Here is a 17,151-nt window from a genome sequence, read left to right on the forward strand (position 1 = left end):
CCCCCCCATCTGACAGCTTCCGATTTATTTTGTTGTCTGTTCTTGGTGAAGAGTGTACCAGAAGATAAGAATTTGGAGATTTTAGAACAGAACTTTTCTTAACATTACTTGGTGTCTTATTTAAACTGTAAATATTGAAATGTGCTCCTAGACGGGTCAGTTCTTGCCATAGCCAATAAATACACAAAATCAAGAAGAAACACACTTTGTAAGAACTTTCAACTTCCCTTACACAATTCACAAAGATGAGACCATGGCAGAAGTTGTTGATTTTGTCACCGATCTTTTGTAATCATTCTCCACCATAGATCTTCCTTTTGGGTTTTGTGGGACAAGTTTTCCCACTGTTTCTTCCCCTACAAACCCACCTGGCTAAGCTCCTATCATTCTCAATGACATAAGGTCATACAAGGGGAAACTACACCTGACGGGGATGCCAAGGAAAAAGAATATTTTGTCCTGGGAACCTTTTTCTGAATCTGTGATGAGCCCACAGGCTGCAAACATTTCAGAAGGAAATACTGGGTTTCTATCCATGTTTAGTATTGGCCTGTCAGTTACAAGCAGAAAGAATACTGGACAGACAGTCAGGACGCTGTGTTCAAATGTGTCCTCTGCCAGGAATTAACCAGGTAGGTAAACTTCACTGAGGGCTTTCTTCTCTCCTGGCTGCGGGCTCTCATCTGACACATGAAGCGCTCACAGTAGACCAGCCCTACAGACTATTCCAGCTGTTGGACACTCTGACCCCTGGCTTTGCCCTTTCTAGTGATTTCCTAGCAAGTACCTGTTTCTTGGTCACCGTGCCGTCCACAGGATCCACATATTCAAAGCAGTCTGTCTTTGCCACACTGTAGACGTGGTTGCCCACGGCGAACTGCTGGCCAACGAAGGACTTGTCTGTGACCAGGGCCTCCAGGTCCCTCATGATGTAATACGTCGTCTTGGGCTCTAGCCCCTCATAGTCAAACCTGGAGAGGGAAGGCAGGACACAGGGTGAAGGCAAACCTAGCCAGAGAGCCAGAAACAGAGCAGACCACTCAAGGTCATCTGAGCCTTGGTTTTGTTTTCCTGGAAGAAGAGCACAGAGAAGCGTCCCAGTAGGTCCCCATGCTCTCTTACCTGACCCACAGAACCCTGGCCCCATAGAGGAGCCCAAATGATCTTGTAAAAAGCACATGGAGTCATGTCCTTTATTTTAAATCCTTCCCCAAGTGCCCATCAGTTGAGAACAAGACTCTAGCCACAGACCATAACCCGCTGTGAGATCCGACCCCACCTACCCCTTGACTTTGTCCCACTCTCACACTTGTTCCCTAATGTCCAGCCACACGGGCTTCCTCTCCAGTCCTCAGAGACACTTTGCCCTGCCCTGCCTTTGGGACTTTGCCATTGCTGTCTGTTCCCTCAACCTGGTATATTCTCTCTCTCTCTCTTTTTTTTTTTTTTTAGTTTTTATTTATTTATTTGAGAAAGAGAGCATTATGAGGTGAGTGGCAGATTGCAGGGGAGAAGCAGGCTTCCCACTGAACAGGGAGCCCGGGCTGGGGATCCATCCCAGGACTCAATCTGGTAGATGCTTCCCCACGACCACGCACATACCTGACACATTCTCTTCTGTCACTTTTCCAGCTCTGTGTCACCTCCAGAAAGTGACCTTCTCTGACCCTCTAGTCAAGACTTTTCCCTCATCTCTCCCTCTCTCACATCACTCTTGACATCTTCTTGTGGTACTTATCCCAATCCGTATTTACTTTGTTTGTATATTTGTTTATTTATTTCTTATCTGCCTTTGCCGCCATGAACCACAAGCTCCGGGAGGCCAGAGACCTTCTCCGTTTCGTTCTCTGCTGCTTCTAGTAAGTGTTTACTAAGCAGTGGGATGAAAGATGGGAGCACGGGAAGGGAGGGAGGAAGGAAGGGGAGAGAGGAATCAAGGGAGGTGAAGAGAGAAGGAGGAAGGGACCTCAACAGACCATAAAACTCTCTTGGAAACTTGGAAGAAATACCCCAATTGTTCCATTTAAAAAAAAGTCCTCCTAGCCAAGAACATCAAATGTAACAATGGGGCTGGGAGGTGATTGGAAAAAGGAAAAAAAAAAAAAAAAAGACTAAAAATAACACCTCTCTCATTTGTTCTTGTCGGGCTTAAATACCATAATGCATATCGAGAGATACCAGACACCATTGCTTAAAATTATTAATGGATTTTATTCTTGGTCACTATCACAAAGAAACTGGAGTCTTCCCCTGTGTCAGATAGTATCAACCGAGACCAAATGGGAAGCCCAGGGGGCGCTGTTAAAGAAGGAAGCCCTTGAGGGGCAGCTGGGCCCACATGGCTCACATGTGGTGAGATCTCACACTGGGCTCTGTGTGACACAGGGACAAGATGTGGGCTCCCAGCCCGCTGAAAGAAGGAAGACTTGAATCAGTGCTACTTCTTCTTCACCCGAGATCTTTTAAGACTTCGAGTAAACATCAGGGTATTAGCCAAAATGGAAAACATGGAATGATGCCATTTCTAGTAGTGGGTCCCCTGTCCCTGTATCTCTGTCTTGTAAACTCTCCCTCCAACACAGATGTGCCCTCCCCAGCCTCAGAAACAAAACAACTGGGAACTCTTTCAGAACGTTGGAGGCAGTGGATGAGTTCTGACCTAGAATCTCTTTAAAGATAGTCTTTTGGGGGAAGATCGAGACCCAACCAAGCAGAGAGGGGTAGAAGGATGGGCTAAGGGTTTATTAGGATATGGAGGGGGCAGTGAAAGAGATGCAGAAGTTAGGGAAATCCACTGACAGGACATATCACATTCGGTCTATGGCCAAGCCTGCCCAAATGCTTATCTTCATACCCAAGCGGACTCTGGCACAGCACCCTACCTTTGCTACCGCAAACCACCCCCTCTGACCACCACAACCCACACTTTCAAGGGAGGAAATATTTCTCTCCTTTTTTTTTTTTAAATTAATTACTTTTATTAACATATAATGTATGTTTGCCCCAGGGGTACAGGTCTGTGAATCATCAGGCTTACACATTTCATAGCACTCACCATAGCACATACAAGGGAGGAAATTTTTCAATGGGGAGTTCCTTCTGGGGTCCATTCACACAGGGAAAATCATATGGGTTCCCAGATACAACTTCAGGTTCAGAAACAGTTAACCAAAACTGTTGGATTATCTCCTCCCCACCACAAAGAACAGGCTTGAAATCTTTTTATTTCACAAGGATCTCTCAACCTGTATCTGCTGGAGGCTGAAAAAAGTGTTAACCTTTCATTCTACCTACTCTCTCTTCCTTTTTTCTTTATCTCTGTGATCTTTTTGGACAGAAATCTGAAACGTAAATCAATGTTCTACAAGAATTTAAATCGCCATTGCATTATATTCTGTAATACCATATTTGCTATGAAAAAAGTAATTATCTTCTAAGCTCTTGGCCACAGAAAAAAATGAACTATATTCTAAATACAGTCATCATAACACCATGTCCTCAAAACACTGGCAGAAAGTTAGATAATCATTGCACAAATTATGAGGAACACATCCTTAACTCAAAGGGATCTCACTAAGCCAGAGGTTGGCGATCATAACATATTTTTATCAGGCTGGACTTTTTTTTGGAACAGCTTTGTGCAATGGAATTACTTCCCAGGTATGCCAAAAAGGCCCACAAGAATCGAGATTTTTGGGGCACTTGTGAGAAATACTAGTAAGTATAACAAATGCCCAACCTGCCTTGAGAGTAACTGCCTTGTTTATGAAACAAGGTACCATTTGAGGTGGTTTTCAGGAAACTGCAACCTCTGTCTTCTTGTCTAAACAGGAAAAAAGACTATTATGGCCAGTGTCAACATTTCCCAGAGCCCTGTAATCTTTTTGACGGTAATGAGGCCTCTCACAGGCTTTCTTATTCTCTGATATTTATCTAAGTAAATGACTTGTTAAGAGAAAAAACAATCACCTTATAAGGGAAGTCTAAAGCTTTCTTTCTGTTCCTTAAGCTCTTGAAACATAACCAAACATCCAAAGTAGTTAACTATTTGTAAACAAAGCAAAGAAGCCACCATACTGTTTTCCATACGTAGAGAGTCTCTGAGGCTACCCAGACATTCCCTTGCCCCATCCCCAGCTTCTCCACTGTTAACGTCCTTGCCCATCACTTCTCCCCCACATCCGTGGCTTGGTACTTGGAACACAAACTTAGCATACCCAGGTACACCTAGCGGGCAGCCAGGCAGGCAGAAGACTCTGCTCCCTCACTTACTTCACAAACAAGAAAGTGACATAGATAGACCCCCCCAATCCTGAGCTCTTAGCCGCTGACCTTTGCCCCTGCTCCCTCCCAGGGTAACAGTTCCCTCTTCTGCATCTCCTTTCACAGGGACAAAACTTTAGCCAAATCTGGGGCTCCTGAACCATGTGGCCCCTTCAGAGGGCACCTTAGACATTGTTCGACCCTTAGCGAGTACGTAAGATAGAGGGAAGAGAGGATTACGAAAGCAATCCGACCTATCAGTTTTGTCTCTGCTTCCATTCTTTGATAATTATGGTTGGAGAACTAAGAAGGAGAGCCCCTGATTAGACGATCCAACTCTCCTAGACAACAAAGGACTTTTAAGGTTCTGCAGTTCAGAGTCCCTCTTGGAATGGATGCCCATCTGACAGGCACGGGTGAAAAGATTACAGAGGAAAGTCTCTAGGGGAGGGGAAATTTCTGCCTTCTGGTTTGGATGCCCTTGACAGGTCGCCCAAATGCCTATCAGGAGCTCCAGCCCCTGGGTTCCTCAGATCATCCTGAAAGCTGCCTCCTTCTTAAGGTTCTAGCCCACCACTTTTCTCTAAGAGCAGTTCCCCAGGGACCCCACACTCCTCACCTGCAATAATAGTGGCGGCCAAATTTGGCCCAGTGATCTCGGACGATTTCCTCCACGCTCTGCTTTCGCGCAGCCAGAATGGAAAGCCAGACCAAGACAGCCCAGAGGCCATCCTTTTCGCGGAGGTGATCAGAGCCTAAAGAAGAAAGAAGAATTCTGCTGAGGAATTGTTCCTGGGGGTGGGGGGAATAAAAGCCAAATGAACCACGAAGACCAGTTAGCAACTGAGTATTGAAATGGTTGCCTATATTTACCTATTGTGATAAATACATGTCCCATAGTATACTTGCATTTTTGAAAAAATCCAACTGAAATTCAAATAGTACAAAATAACATCAAAAAATAAAATACAATCCTGGAATTTGTTGAAAGTACCAAAGAGCTAAGCTGACATCACATTTGCCCAATGCTATCATTCATTCAGTCAATAATTTTTTATCTTTACAATATACCAAGCACTGGTCAAGGTGCTAGGGATAGAGCACTGAATAAGACAACTCTTTATTCATAAAGCTTGAATTTGAGGAGGTAGAGTCAGGCAACAGAAAAGTAGACGAGAGAACAAGATGCATTAACTAAGGACAAGGGCTATGAAAAAACTCACAGCAGCAAAAGCTATATTACCTAGAGTAGTACAGTTTGTCTACAGAAGGGCTAGTGGTGGCTTTCCCAAAAGACATGTTCACCCAGCACCTGTGACCGTGACCTTAGCGGGGGAAACAGTCTTGCAGATACAATTAAGGATCTTGAGGTGAGAGCATCCTAGGTTACTCAGGCAGACCTTAAATCCAATGACAAGTGTTCCTCAAAGGAGAGAAGAAGATACAGAAAGGAGAAATATAGAGGAACAGGTGACATAAAGACAGAGACAGAGACTGAGACCAGCATTGCTGTCACCAGTGAGGAACCCAGGGAGCCCCCCAAAGTGGAAAGAGGCAAGGAAGGGCTCTCCCCTGGAGCCTTCAGAGGAAGGATGACCCTGCCAACACCTTGATTTTGGTTTTGTGGAACACATTCTTGTTGTTTTAAGCCACCCCCCCCACCCCAGGTTTACAGTGATTTGTTGTGGCAGCCTTAGAAGATGAGTACAGGTTGTCATGGTCAGCTCCACTGAGATGATGACATCTGAGCTGCCATGTGGGAAGGAGTCGGCCACGCTGAGATGTGGACATGAAGCATTCCAAACCAAGGGACAGCAACCACAAAGTCCCCCGTGCAGGAATCATCTGGGTAACTCTACCCTACAGCAGGTAGAAAGACAGGCAGTTCATGTCGTGGCATTCACAGGAATGCCAAAAGCCCACTGAACAGGTAGGTTTCTTTGCAAAAAAGAACCAGAAGGAAATGCAAGAGGCCCACTTAAGTACCTGTCTCCTGGCCGGCTCTAAGCTCTCTCTGAAGTGAAGAGGGCCCAGAATCCAAGGCACTTGTAACAGAGTAAGGAACACGGTGACAGGAAAAGCATGGGAAGGCTTTGGAATGAGGGTCTGAAACCAAACTCCTGCTGCCTCTTGCACGTGTGACAAGTTGATGCACCGTTATTAAGCTTTCTGAGCCTCAACTTCTCATCTGTACAATGAGGACACCAACACCAATCTCGTGGGGTTGTCCTATCAATTTAATCAAGTCCAGAGGACAGGCTCTTGGGTCAGGTTGTTCACATTCAAGTGCTGGCTCAACACTTCTCTTTGTGGGACTGGCTGTTCTCGTCCACAACATAGGGACAAGGATGGCTCCCACCCCACAGGGTTACTGTCAGAATGTATTGGTCATTCACACAATGCACCAACATGGTGCTGATTCCTTAAGACACCCTTTAAGGCAGATTGTTCTCAGTTATTCCTATACTGTAATCCTCTGACACTGGCAATAACCATATTGTAGGAATGGCAACTGGGACCAGGGGCTGGACCAATGCTTCTTGCAATAGAGCCGTGAGAATGGACGAGGACGCTTTGGTTTCAGGGCTATGAAACGTACATAGAAAATCGAAAAGAGAGACCCAATGTCTCAAAGCTCTTGAAACCTTGAAAATGGGATGAAATAATACTTAAGTTAAACATTTTTGACAACCTCTCAATGAAGCTATGAGCCATTTACTGTTACATTTATGGTGTTAAATGTTAAATGCTTTTCCTTGAAAAGGAAAACATACAACCTTGAGAGGGCAGTGAAGATATTTAAAAGGAAAAACAATCAGTGTTTGGTTCTCCTTCTGCACTGATCAATGATGTGCTGATGACACTTTCAGACGTCTGGTTGCCGCTGCCTCCAGGTTGAGAGGACCCCAGACGTTAATCATCACACCATGGGGTGACTCTTGTCTTATCCAGCGAACTCTTCGCACGGCTACAAAAATGGAAGAAGTTTGGAAGATGCTGGGCTGGCTCTATGGCTGAGTGCCAAAATAACAAGTCTAGGAAACCCTGCCCAGTGGGATAATTTCAAAACCTTTAGTCCTTTTATAGCTGAAAAATTACTTTTATTTACTGGCTAGAGAAAATACTCTTTTGTTTTAAAACATGGGCTTTGCATACCTTGCATTTCCAGCTGGATTACATTACCTGGGGATAGAACCATTAGAGGTTATTAACTCTGTGAAAGAAGATGGCATAATTTAGTGGGAGAAGAGACATGAAGTTCTTTTAGCAAGATTAAAAAAACAAACAAACAAACACCTCGCCCATTTGTCACCAACTCGACAGTGGATTTTGACATTGGTTTGGATATACTTGCCTACAAGTTAAACATCTGCAAAAATTCATAAGGGGAAATGATCTAGTAAAATGAATTGTGCTTTTTACAGCTTTTTGAGGTGGGGATGGAGACAGTGATGGATGTCGCATTTACACACACGTTTCCCCTGGATGCTCATGGAATGCTTTGGAGAGGGTTTTGGGGATACAACCCTCCTTTTAATAATTCTCCAAAGCAAATGAACTATCATGCCATATCAGTGACAGGTATATTAAATAAGAAATGCAGAAAATCCAAAGGTATGAAATGGTTTTCTGAAACCCCACCATAAACAGAGTAAAAACAGAGGGAAGAGCTCTTCACATCATAGATGATAAGGCTTAACACACTACATATTTATAAATATTTTATGAGTCAATGAGAAAAAGAGATACCCCGATAGAGAACTGTGGAAGGGCAGAAATGAGCAATTTCACAAGAGAAAAATATTAAGAGTTCAAAACATTTGGACAGATGTTCGGTCTCATTGCGGTCAAGTCCATTAAATGGGATGATATTTGGAAACTGCCAATTAGCAGAGGTCAGGGGAAGGGGAATACTGAGTACCAGTTTTAGTATAAATGTGTGGTTTAATACCATAATTTGGCAAAAATAATCGATAGTCTTGAGGTATCACCCAGGTTTGGACTGGAGGATTTCTTTTTAACCTTTAGCCTAAGGACATTTTACTAAAGTAGCTAAGAGAAGAGAGGAAAATTGGACAAATACATGCTAATCATTACACATCAGGATAATTGTGGAAAATCCATCCAAAAGCTTGTTTAGATGTTTTCATGAATGGAACAATTAAGCTTACCAAGGAAGTATATTCAGTATATTTTTGGAGCAAAATATAGGTAAGATATGTTTGTATGTATGTGCACAGATAAACAACAGGAGGACCACCCCACCCTTAACAATATCTCGGAAATGGTAGAACAGCAGGTGTTTTCTTCTTCTGCCCTATTTCCAGAAGAAAGATATATTTTTTTCATTATAAGACAAAAAGTCTTCAGTGGTGTGTAGAAAGTCATATCTGAGGACATTCAATTCCATTTACCAAAGAGCTGGTTGGGATAGTAAACAGATCACTACCACTTATGAATGGGTGATGGACTTTGAACTATCAATCATCCCATAGAGACTGAATATGAGCCCCCTCCCTGTGGGTCTCGCAGATCTTGGGATTAGGATCAGGAATATCCTGGAAGGTTTTAGAGACTAACAGAAGTTGAGGATGGGGAAGAAGGCATGCAGTTGAGCTGTCAGCACTGGCCTTGGAGGAAGTTGGGGATGCTTATTTTGTAGCTTACCTTTAGCTTCACAATAAAATGTGAAGCTCCACTCCTTGTCCTCACACAAAGACAACTTCCCCCACTATTAACGGTCCCCAGTGCAGGAGGACATTTATTATAAGTGTTGAACCTATACTGACACACGATTATCACCTGAAGTCCATAGTTTATCCTTGGGTTCCCTCTTGGTGTGCAGTCAAGGATTTGGACAAACACGGCAAACTACTAATCTTTTTGCCATCTTCATAGTTATGCCTTATCCAGACTACTTACTCCAGTAAGATTATTGGTCTCATGGAAGATAAGGGGGAAATAAAGAGCATACTCAGTCTCCAAGTGATTTCCTTCTCATGGAAATTCCAGCATGGGCAAATCAACTCAATAAAACATGAACACAATCAAGTCATCTCAGCTGAGACTCAGATCAGGAACGTCTGAACTTGTCAATTAGGAAAACAGATATCACTGTGCACCTTTTGCAGGCTCCAAGCTGGAACAAGAATTATGATTCTCAATCCAGGCTGCGTATCAGAGTCACCTAAAGAACTTACAAGAATTCCAAATATCAGTGCAAGGCCTTACTCCTGACCATTAAAACAAGAATTTTTGGCAATGGGATACGGACATTGGTATTTTTTTTTTTTTTTAGAGTTCTTCAAGTGATTCTCATGGGCCGCTGGGGTTGAGAGCCACTGCATTAGGAGAAGAATAATCAAAAGAGGTCCATGTTGGGGGCAGATGGCTTCTTTTTGTCCAAATCTGACCTCTTCTTTTTGTCCAAATTTATTGCTAAATGAAAGTGGCCACTAGTCTCCAGTTTGGTGGATGCCACAGGTCCTGCTTGCGTGGGTGGCTCCTGCAGGAGCCGGTGTCAGGATTATGCTCTCTCCCTGCCCTTTCTGTCTGGAAAACTTGGGAGGATTTTACCAACTCTGGGGTAACCAGCTCGTCCCAGTTTAACCTGGGACCGTCCCAATTATAGCAGTAAATGGCCCCCCCATAACTAAGAAAACCTCTCAGTCCCCGGCATGCCAGGATGCGTGATCATCTAAAAAGAAGGGCCACTCCCTTGAATAGGCCCCTGATGGTTTTTAGGATTCGTGCATGTTCAATGCACACAGAAGCACCACCATTCCCGGAACCGGAAGTGACAGGAGCTATACATACTTGCTCTCAGAGGGGGATTACAAAGCGAGATAAATTCCATTCTTAGAAGATGAACAAGAAGATGAGCTCATCTTCTAAGAATTGAATTTATCTCGCTTTGTAATACATCCCCGTGTATTCAATCACCCAATTTACACAACAGTATAGCTCCTTTGACAAAGAAGAGACTGTGGCTAGACCATTTGTATGCGGTCACACAGCCATGAAGTGGTGAAAACAGGCTTCGAACCTGGGCATGGGTTAGCTCTGACATGGATGGACTATGCTACTTCCAGCAAGCCCAGGAACCACAGTGGTCCTCAGGGGCTGCAAGGACGACAGAGAAAATGCTCCAGGGAGCTGAGGCAACCCTCCTGAAGATGTGGGTCACAAAGGCAGTCTTCCTCCTTTGCACACAAGATGGTCAGAAAAGTTGCCAATTTTCCTTTGCTTCTCTTCTCAGATCAATGTAACCTCAGATCATTTACAAATGCAGTTTTCTACTAGTCTGCACTGAAAGTCTCCCCATCCTCTTTTCGTCCACTCAAGACAAGGATTTGTCTTTTTTAAATAGTGGAGTTCGAAGGGAAAAGTGTGAGACAGCCCTTTCAGGGGACTAGGAGATTTGAAAACATGCTATAGAATAGTGACAGTTTGGTTTGGGGGTTTTGTGTTTTTCATGCCTCAAATCGCTTATGTTCAGCTTTCAAAATCTTGCCCAAAAGCAAGGTGCATGGAAAGACTGCCACTTTTCCATGCTTAAAAATTAAGCTTTTTAAAAACAAATGTCCTAGTCATCAAAAGAAATGAAATCTTGCCATTTGCAACATCGTGGATGGAACTAGGTATTATGCTGAGCAAAATAAGAGAAAAGACAATTATATGATCTCCCTGATATGAGGAAGTTGAGAGTCAATGGGGGAGGGGGTTGGGGGGTAGGAAAGGAATAAATGAAACAAGATGAGATCGGGAGGGAGACAAACCATAAGAGACTCTTAATCTCACAAAACAAACTGAGGGTTGTCAGGGGGAGAGGGGTAGGGAGAGGGTAGTTGGGTTATGGACATTGGGGAATGTATATGCTATGGTGAGTGCTATGAAGTGTGTAAACCTGGCGATTCACAGACCTGTACCCCTGGGGCTAATAATACGTTATATGTTAATAAAAAAATAAAAAATTATTTTAAAAAACTCAAAAAACAAATGCCCTAAAACTTTCACGAATTGGAGAACAAATTTATTCCACATATCAGCAGGTCAGGATCTATGTAACTGGTATATAAGAGACAGCTGTCAGCTCAGAAAGGTAGGATGGCTGCAACTGACCAATGACCGGTGCTGTGGCCATTGTGGATCCCAGTGAATAATAACACGTGGCAATAAATTTCATGATGACATTGATGATGATAACGACGATGATGATGATGATGACGGTGCTTGACACCAATATCCTATAGGGCATTTGGCTAATATGGCCACACCCAATAAGCTCCATGAGGGAAAGAACTGTGTCTGAAATTACTCATCACTCTCTCTTGGCCCTGGTTCATAGAAGGTGTGCAGGAAATATTCACTGAATGATGACATCAAATCAATGACTGAGTGAAACTCTTGTATGTAGCTTGATCTAATTCACTGGACTCACTCCTCAGTGAGAGTAGCTAGCTGGCTAGACGTCACCTGGAATGTTACATTGGAAAAAATGTTACAGATCATCCCACTGAATATTCACCTTACAAATGAGGAAACTGAGGCCCAGAGAAGTTAAGCAATCTCTGCAAGGTGGTTCAGCCTTACAGAGGAGGAGTCAAGACTGGAGCCAGGTCTGTCAAATCCTGGAGCTGTGCTATTTACGTGACACCATTCTCCCAAGTCCCCTGGCATTCATTCCACCCTCATCTAAAAGAATCACCACAGAGGAGTAAAAGACCCCTCAGCCTGGCCTTAACTGGAGGCAGCAGGGTACTGTGGAGCCAGTGAGATCGGGTTTGAATCCCGACTCTGCCAATGTTACCTTGACCATTGGCTTGACCTTCTTCCCTAACCTCAATGACCTTATCTGGAAAATGAGGGGCCATTACGGTCCCTAATTCACTTCAGTGTTGAGAAGTCTCCATGAAACAATGTATAGGAGGCCCTAAGCATGGTATCTGTCACTTAGGAGGGGCTCGATAAATCAGACATATTAGCACGATTTCATTAACATGTGCGCCAAGGCAGTCAAGCCATCTGTCCTGGAGGAGGCCAGCCAGCTAACACAACTCTCCCTCATGAGCACACCGGTACTGGTAGGTAAGGGAGAGTGGGACCTCCTAACTCATACATCGCACCCCGTTTCTTTGTCACCAGAGCGGAGGAAAACAACGCGATTCCCTGAGAACTACTCCTTGACAGGTCATAAGCTGAACCGGCAATCATTTCAGTGGATTTACGGTCAGCACCACATAGCTGAGGACCTGTCACTCCGTAGTCATTCCGCTTTGTTCTCCTGGGGTCACCTAGCAACTAGCAGAGAGCAGGTGGGGAAGCCTGCAAGTGCCATTTTAGGAACTACGTCTTAAACACCAAGGGATGGGCCTCCTTGTTAGAAGTCCCTTAGTCAACATTGTAGACAAAGGAACCCTTAGTCTGGCTGGGATCCCTCATCTGTGGCTAAGGACCATGATTTCCCAGGATTCTCAGTCCCAGAGTGCCCTGGTAGATGTGGACACAGCCTCTGAGGTCCACTCTTTCGTTTCCATTCCATACTCAGACGTCACACACACCCTCCCTCGCCACTTTTCAACAGCTTGGAGGATGAATTGAAGGGTGAAGGCAATGGAAGCGGGGAGACCCCAAGAACAGGATTTTATGTGATGGAGACATTCTTCCCACTCCGGGTGGAGCTCTGGGTCCCAGCACACGGTAGGGAGTTTATGCAGAGTCCGAAAGGGAGTTTTGATTTTCAGACTTTACGAGGAGGCTCTTGGGGATGTCAATTTTGGCGCCTCATGCTCTGACCTAGCCTACATCGCACATGTGCACACAGCCTGTCCCAACTAGCCCCACAGAAGAACTGCTCTCCCAGCACTGATAATGCTGTCACCGCGGCCTTCTCACGTCACATCTGCTATCCAGACGGATACACAAATTGGCCATGAATAGGAGAAGGAAATGGGGTAGAACGTCAATAATATGAAATTCACAGGCTTCTTTCTTTGCCCTAGAGACTGAACCAATGTGGAAACAGCCAAATATACAATTAGTGATCATCTAGATAAGGAATGGACTAAAGTGGTTGTTTATTTTACCCATTTAAAAAGGTACACTATGGGCCCCTGCCTTCGGCTCAGGTCATGATATCAGGGTCCTGAGATCGAGCCCCACATCAGGCTCTCTGCTCAGTGGGGAGCCTGCTTCCCCGCTCTCTCTGCCTGCTGCTCTGCCTGCTTGTGATCTCTCCCTCTCTCTGTCAAATAAATAAAAAAAAATTTTTTTAAAATAAACTCAAAATTCAGAGCTTTAAAAAAAAAAAGGTACACTATTAAGTAAAATCACTGTATAAATACAGAAAGTTAAGTCTATGCAGTATTTGTTCAACAGCAATACTGAGAACCCAACCTTGAGTTAGGATGCACCCAGGTCATGTGTGAAACATAAACAAAAGAGAAAGCATGGCCCTGAACTATAAATTACATAACTATTATGGGAAATAAAATGTCTTTTCATAAAGCAACTGGAGAATAAGTCAATAATATAAGCCACGAGACTATACAGCAGAGAATGTCTGTGTTGAAGGCTGTAAGAATTTAAGACACATAAAAGATCACCAAAGCTAGAACTCAGCCCACCATTGAACATGAGGCTCTTTACAGGTAGTGGTCAGTCAACCATACACAGGAAATAAACAGGCAAATAAAAAAAATTACAAATGCTTAATAATACTTAAAATTTAAATTCTATTCATTAACACAGGTTTTGGGAAGAAGTCCTCCTAGAAGCACTTTGTTAGGTTTTAATTTGCGCTGATAATTACATGATGATTGAAAATATCAAAATTCTAGTTTTAAAATTATATAACTCTGACTTTACTATACTTTGTAACATCCCTCCTCTCTCCCTTCCAACTGGTCTATATTTGTGTTGTTTTGTCTTTGTAAATCCTCCCAAAACTTGGGATAGAAGTGCCCAGATCTCCAGATATATATTCACTTAAAACTGACAAAAATAGGGGCGCCTGGGTGGCGCAGTGGGTTAAGCCTCTGCCTTCAGCTCAGGTCATGATCTCAGAGTCCTGGGATCAAGCCCCGCATCGCATCGGGTTCTCTGCTCAGCAGGGAGCCTGCTTCCTCCTCTCTCTCTGCCTGCCCCTCTGCCTACTTGTGATCTCTCTCTGTCCAATAAATAAATAAAATCTTAAAAAAAAAAAACCTGCCAAAAATATAACTACTGATAAGAGAAAGAAGAAATACCAACATGGAAATCCTTTGTTTCTTCCTTATTTCTTTCCTTCTGTCTGTCTACTTTCCATCCATCTTTCCAGCCTTCTTTCCTTCATTTCCTCTTTTTACCTTAACTTCCTTCCAGTCTGTCATCCCTCCTTCTCTCCTTCCATCCATCACGCAAACAATTACCCAAGACCTACCATATATCAAAGAAATAGAGCTGAACAAAATAGGCATGGCCCCTGTCCTCAGGGCATTTACGATTTCTCCACAGCAAGCAGAAAGATCGAACCAATCTTAAAAATTTGAAATTACTTGTGACCTGGAATGTACACATAGGCTGGGTCTCTCCCGTTTGTGCTAGAAACCGGGCAGATATAAAAATAGCCTACTTCAAGAGAACCAGGCTGTACTCCAAAGTTCACAGTGGAAAAAATTGGTGTGACAATGATGGACAAGTCATGTTGGTGCCAGGAGACCTGGATTCAATTCCAAATCTTCAGAGAGAGAGAGATGGATGCATACAGAAGGTTTAGCAATGCCCGGGCATATACTAAGTGTCCATTCAAAGAGATTATTATTATTATGGAAAACTCAACAAAGAGCACTTTCTTGAAAACAATACACAGTCATATGGCTAATGACATTAGCTTTTTAAGAGTATGTGATCAAGGTAATAGTAATATTCAAGGTGATGTTCAAATTCAGAGCTCATCCAGGTTCTCCCAAACACAACCATCCCTCAGTATTTCCTGTAAAGGAAAAAGCTTTGGGCTGGAACCATTTATACATTCCCAAAATGGTGTCACTTCTTCGAAAACTGCTGTCAAAGATGGAAATGAGAAGGACATCATCAACCAATGGCAAAACAAAAACAAAATAAAACTTCAACGTTTTTGGTTTTATAGATCTTAGGTTTAGTTGTTTCATATACCCCCTTTTGTGTACGGGGACAAGTCCAGATTCCTTCAAATTGGAACTACCTGGATGTCATCTAGATGAACAGTTTTCTTCTCTTTAAATCTGAGAATTTTTAATACATTCTTCTTTCTCTCTATAAAGGAGTTTTCCAAGGCTCTTCCCAGGAGGTGGGTGAGTATCTGGTCCCAGCACAAAAGGTGATCTGGCTTCTTAAGGGACTTTGATTCTTTGGCAGAGCCAGAAGTACATGTTTCCTATTGTCCAGGACTTGGACTTTTTCATAGGAGAGAAGCCTGAGCGCCAATCCTATCACCAGCCTGGTACCTTGGAAATGTCTAGGAGCTCAAGAAGCTGGCAAAGGAAACTTCCACTCACGATATATCTTGCTCGTCTTGGAAAAAAAGCTTGACATTCTTGAGCCTGAGTCAAATCCATATTTTCAAGCTTTCTTGGCACCAAACGATGCATTCCTAGTTGGTACACAGCTCCATGCTCCAGGGACACAGGAAAAGGCCTCCACTCAAGAAAGCCTGGGTACATTTTCGGAGCACCTCCCCAGCTGCGGATCTAAAACCCTTCCATCTTTCGACTTTTTCCTCCCTTAGTTAGCTCATTTGCTTCTGGAAACTATATCTTTTTTTGTTGTTGTTAAGATATTTTTTATTTATTTGACAGAGAGAGAGAGGTCACACATAGTCAGAGAGAGAGGAGGAAGCAGGCTCTCTGCTGAGCGGAGAGCCTGATGTGGGGCTCGATCCCAGGACCCTGAGATCATGACCTGAGCAGAAGGCAGAGGCCTTAACCCACTGAGCCACCCAGGTGCCCCTGGAAACTATATCTAAATAAGGATCTCCTGTGTCCAGCTAACTTTTACAGATTGGAACTAAGGGTCAGAGAAACCATGAGCCTTGTTGTAACTGGCAGGTAAGAGTCTTGAATGTACTTGTCAGCCTGACATTTCTGGGCTGCTGGACTCGCTGCACCATACCCTGTGGCACCTCAAGGATACTCTTTCTCTGCATCCGGGTGGGAAAAAAATTACTGGCTTTCACTAGAGCAATATTTCCTGCTCCTGATTGCACATCAATATCATGCAAGGGAGGCCCTGGGTAACACAGGTGGTTGAGCATCCGATTCTTGGTTTCTGCTTGGGTCGTGATCTCAAGAGTTGTGAGATCGAATCCCGCATGGCTCCAAGCTCTGCTAAAGCTTCTCTCTCCCTCTCCTTCTGCCCCTTCCCACACTTGCTTGCTCTCTCTCTCTCTCTGAAAGAAATAACCCTTCTTTAAAAAATGTCAGGATACTTACTTAAAATGCAGATTCTAACATGACATAATTTTAAAAATAAAAGAATAAAATAAAATAAAAATAAATAAATAGAATGAAGATCCTCAGGCTCCACCCCCCCCCCCCCCAGAGACTCCAAGTAAGAGTAGGAAAGAATATATGTATTTTTAGCAAGTTTCCCAGGCACTTCTGACGTAGCAGTTCAGGGCTACCCAGGAACTGGCATTAATAAAACCCATAAGAGCAGAATGAAGCTACTTTCCCCCTACAAGGCTGAGTGGTCCCACTCCTCAGGCCTTCTAACAGTCCCTCACTACTGTGTGCCTGCAGGATGGAATAAGTCATTGCTTTCTTCAGAAAGACTGAGCACCGTGGTGGAAAGCAGCACACAGTGTAGGGCACGAGATTAATCTTAGTTCAACTGCAATGTAATTCAGGTGGGGACCTTTTCCAAGCCCTG

General features: G+C 43.7%; 1 protein-coding gene across 1 annotated transcript in view; it reads right to left on the minus strand.

Moving 5' to 3' along the window:
- PGM5 (phosphoglucomutase 5) overlaps nucleotides 1-17,151 on the minus strand; it is a 198,160-nt gene that overhangs the window by 52,195 nt on the left and 128,814 nt on the right. Inside the window, exons 8-9 of the mRNA XM_032307008.1 lie at nucleotides 4,883-5,018; nucleotides 788-971 (exon numbers count right to left, since the gene is read on the minus strand). Of these exons, the coding sequence (XP_032162899.1) occupies nucleotides 788-971; nucleotides 4,883-5,018 (320 nt within the window). The remainder of the gene's footprint in view (nucleotides 1-787; nucleotides 972-4,882; nucleotides 5,019-17,151) is intronic.

This window comes from Mustela erminea, chromosome 12 (assembly GCF_009829155.1).
Source record: "Mustela erminea isolate mMusErm1 chromosome 12, mMusErm1.Pri, whole genome shotgun sequence".
Lineage (NCBI taxonomy): Eukaryota > Metazoa > Chordata > Mammalia > Carnivora > Mustelidae > Mustela > Mustela erminea.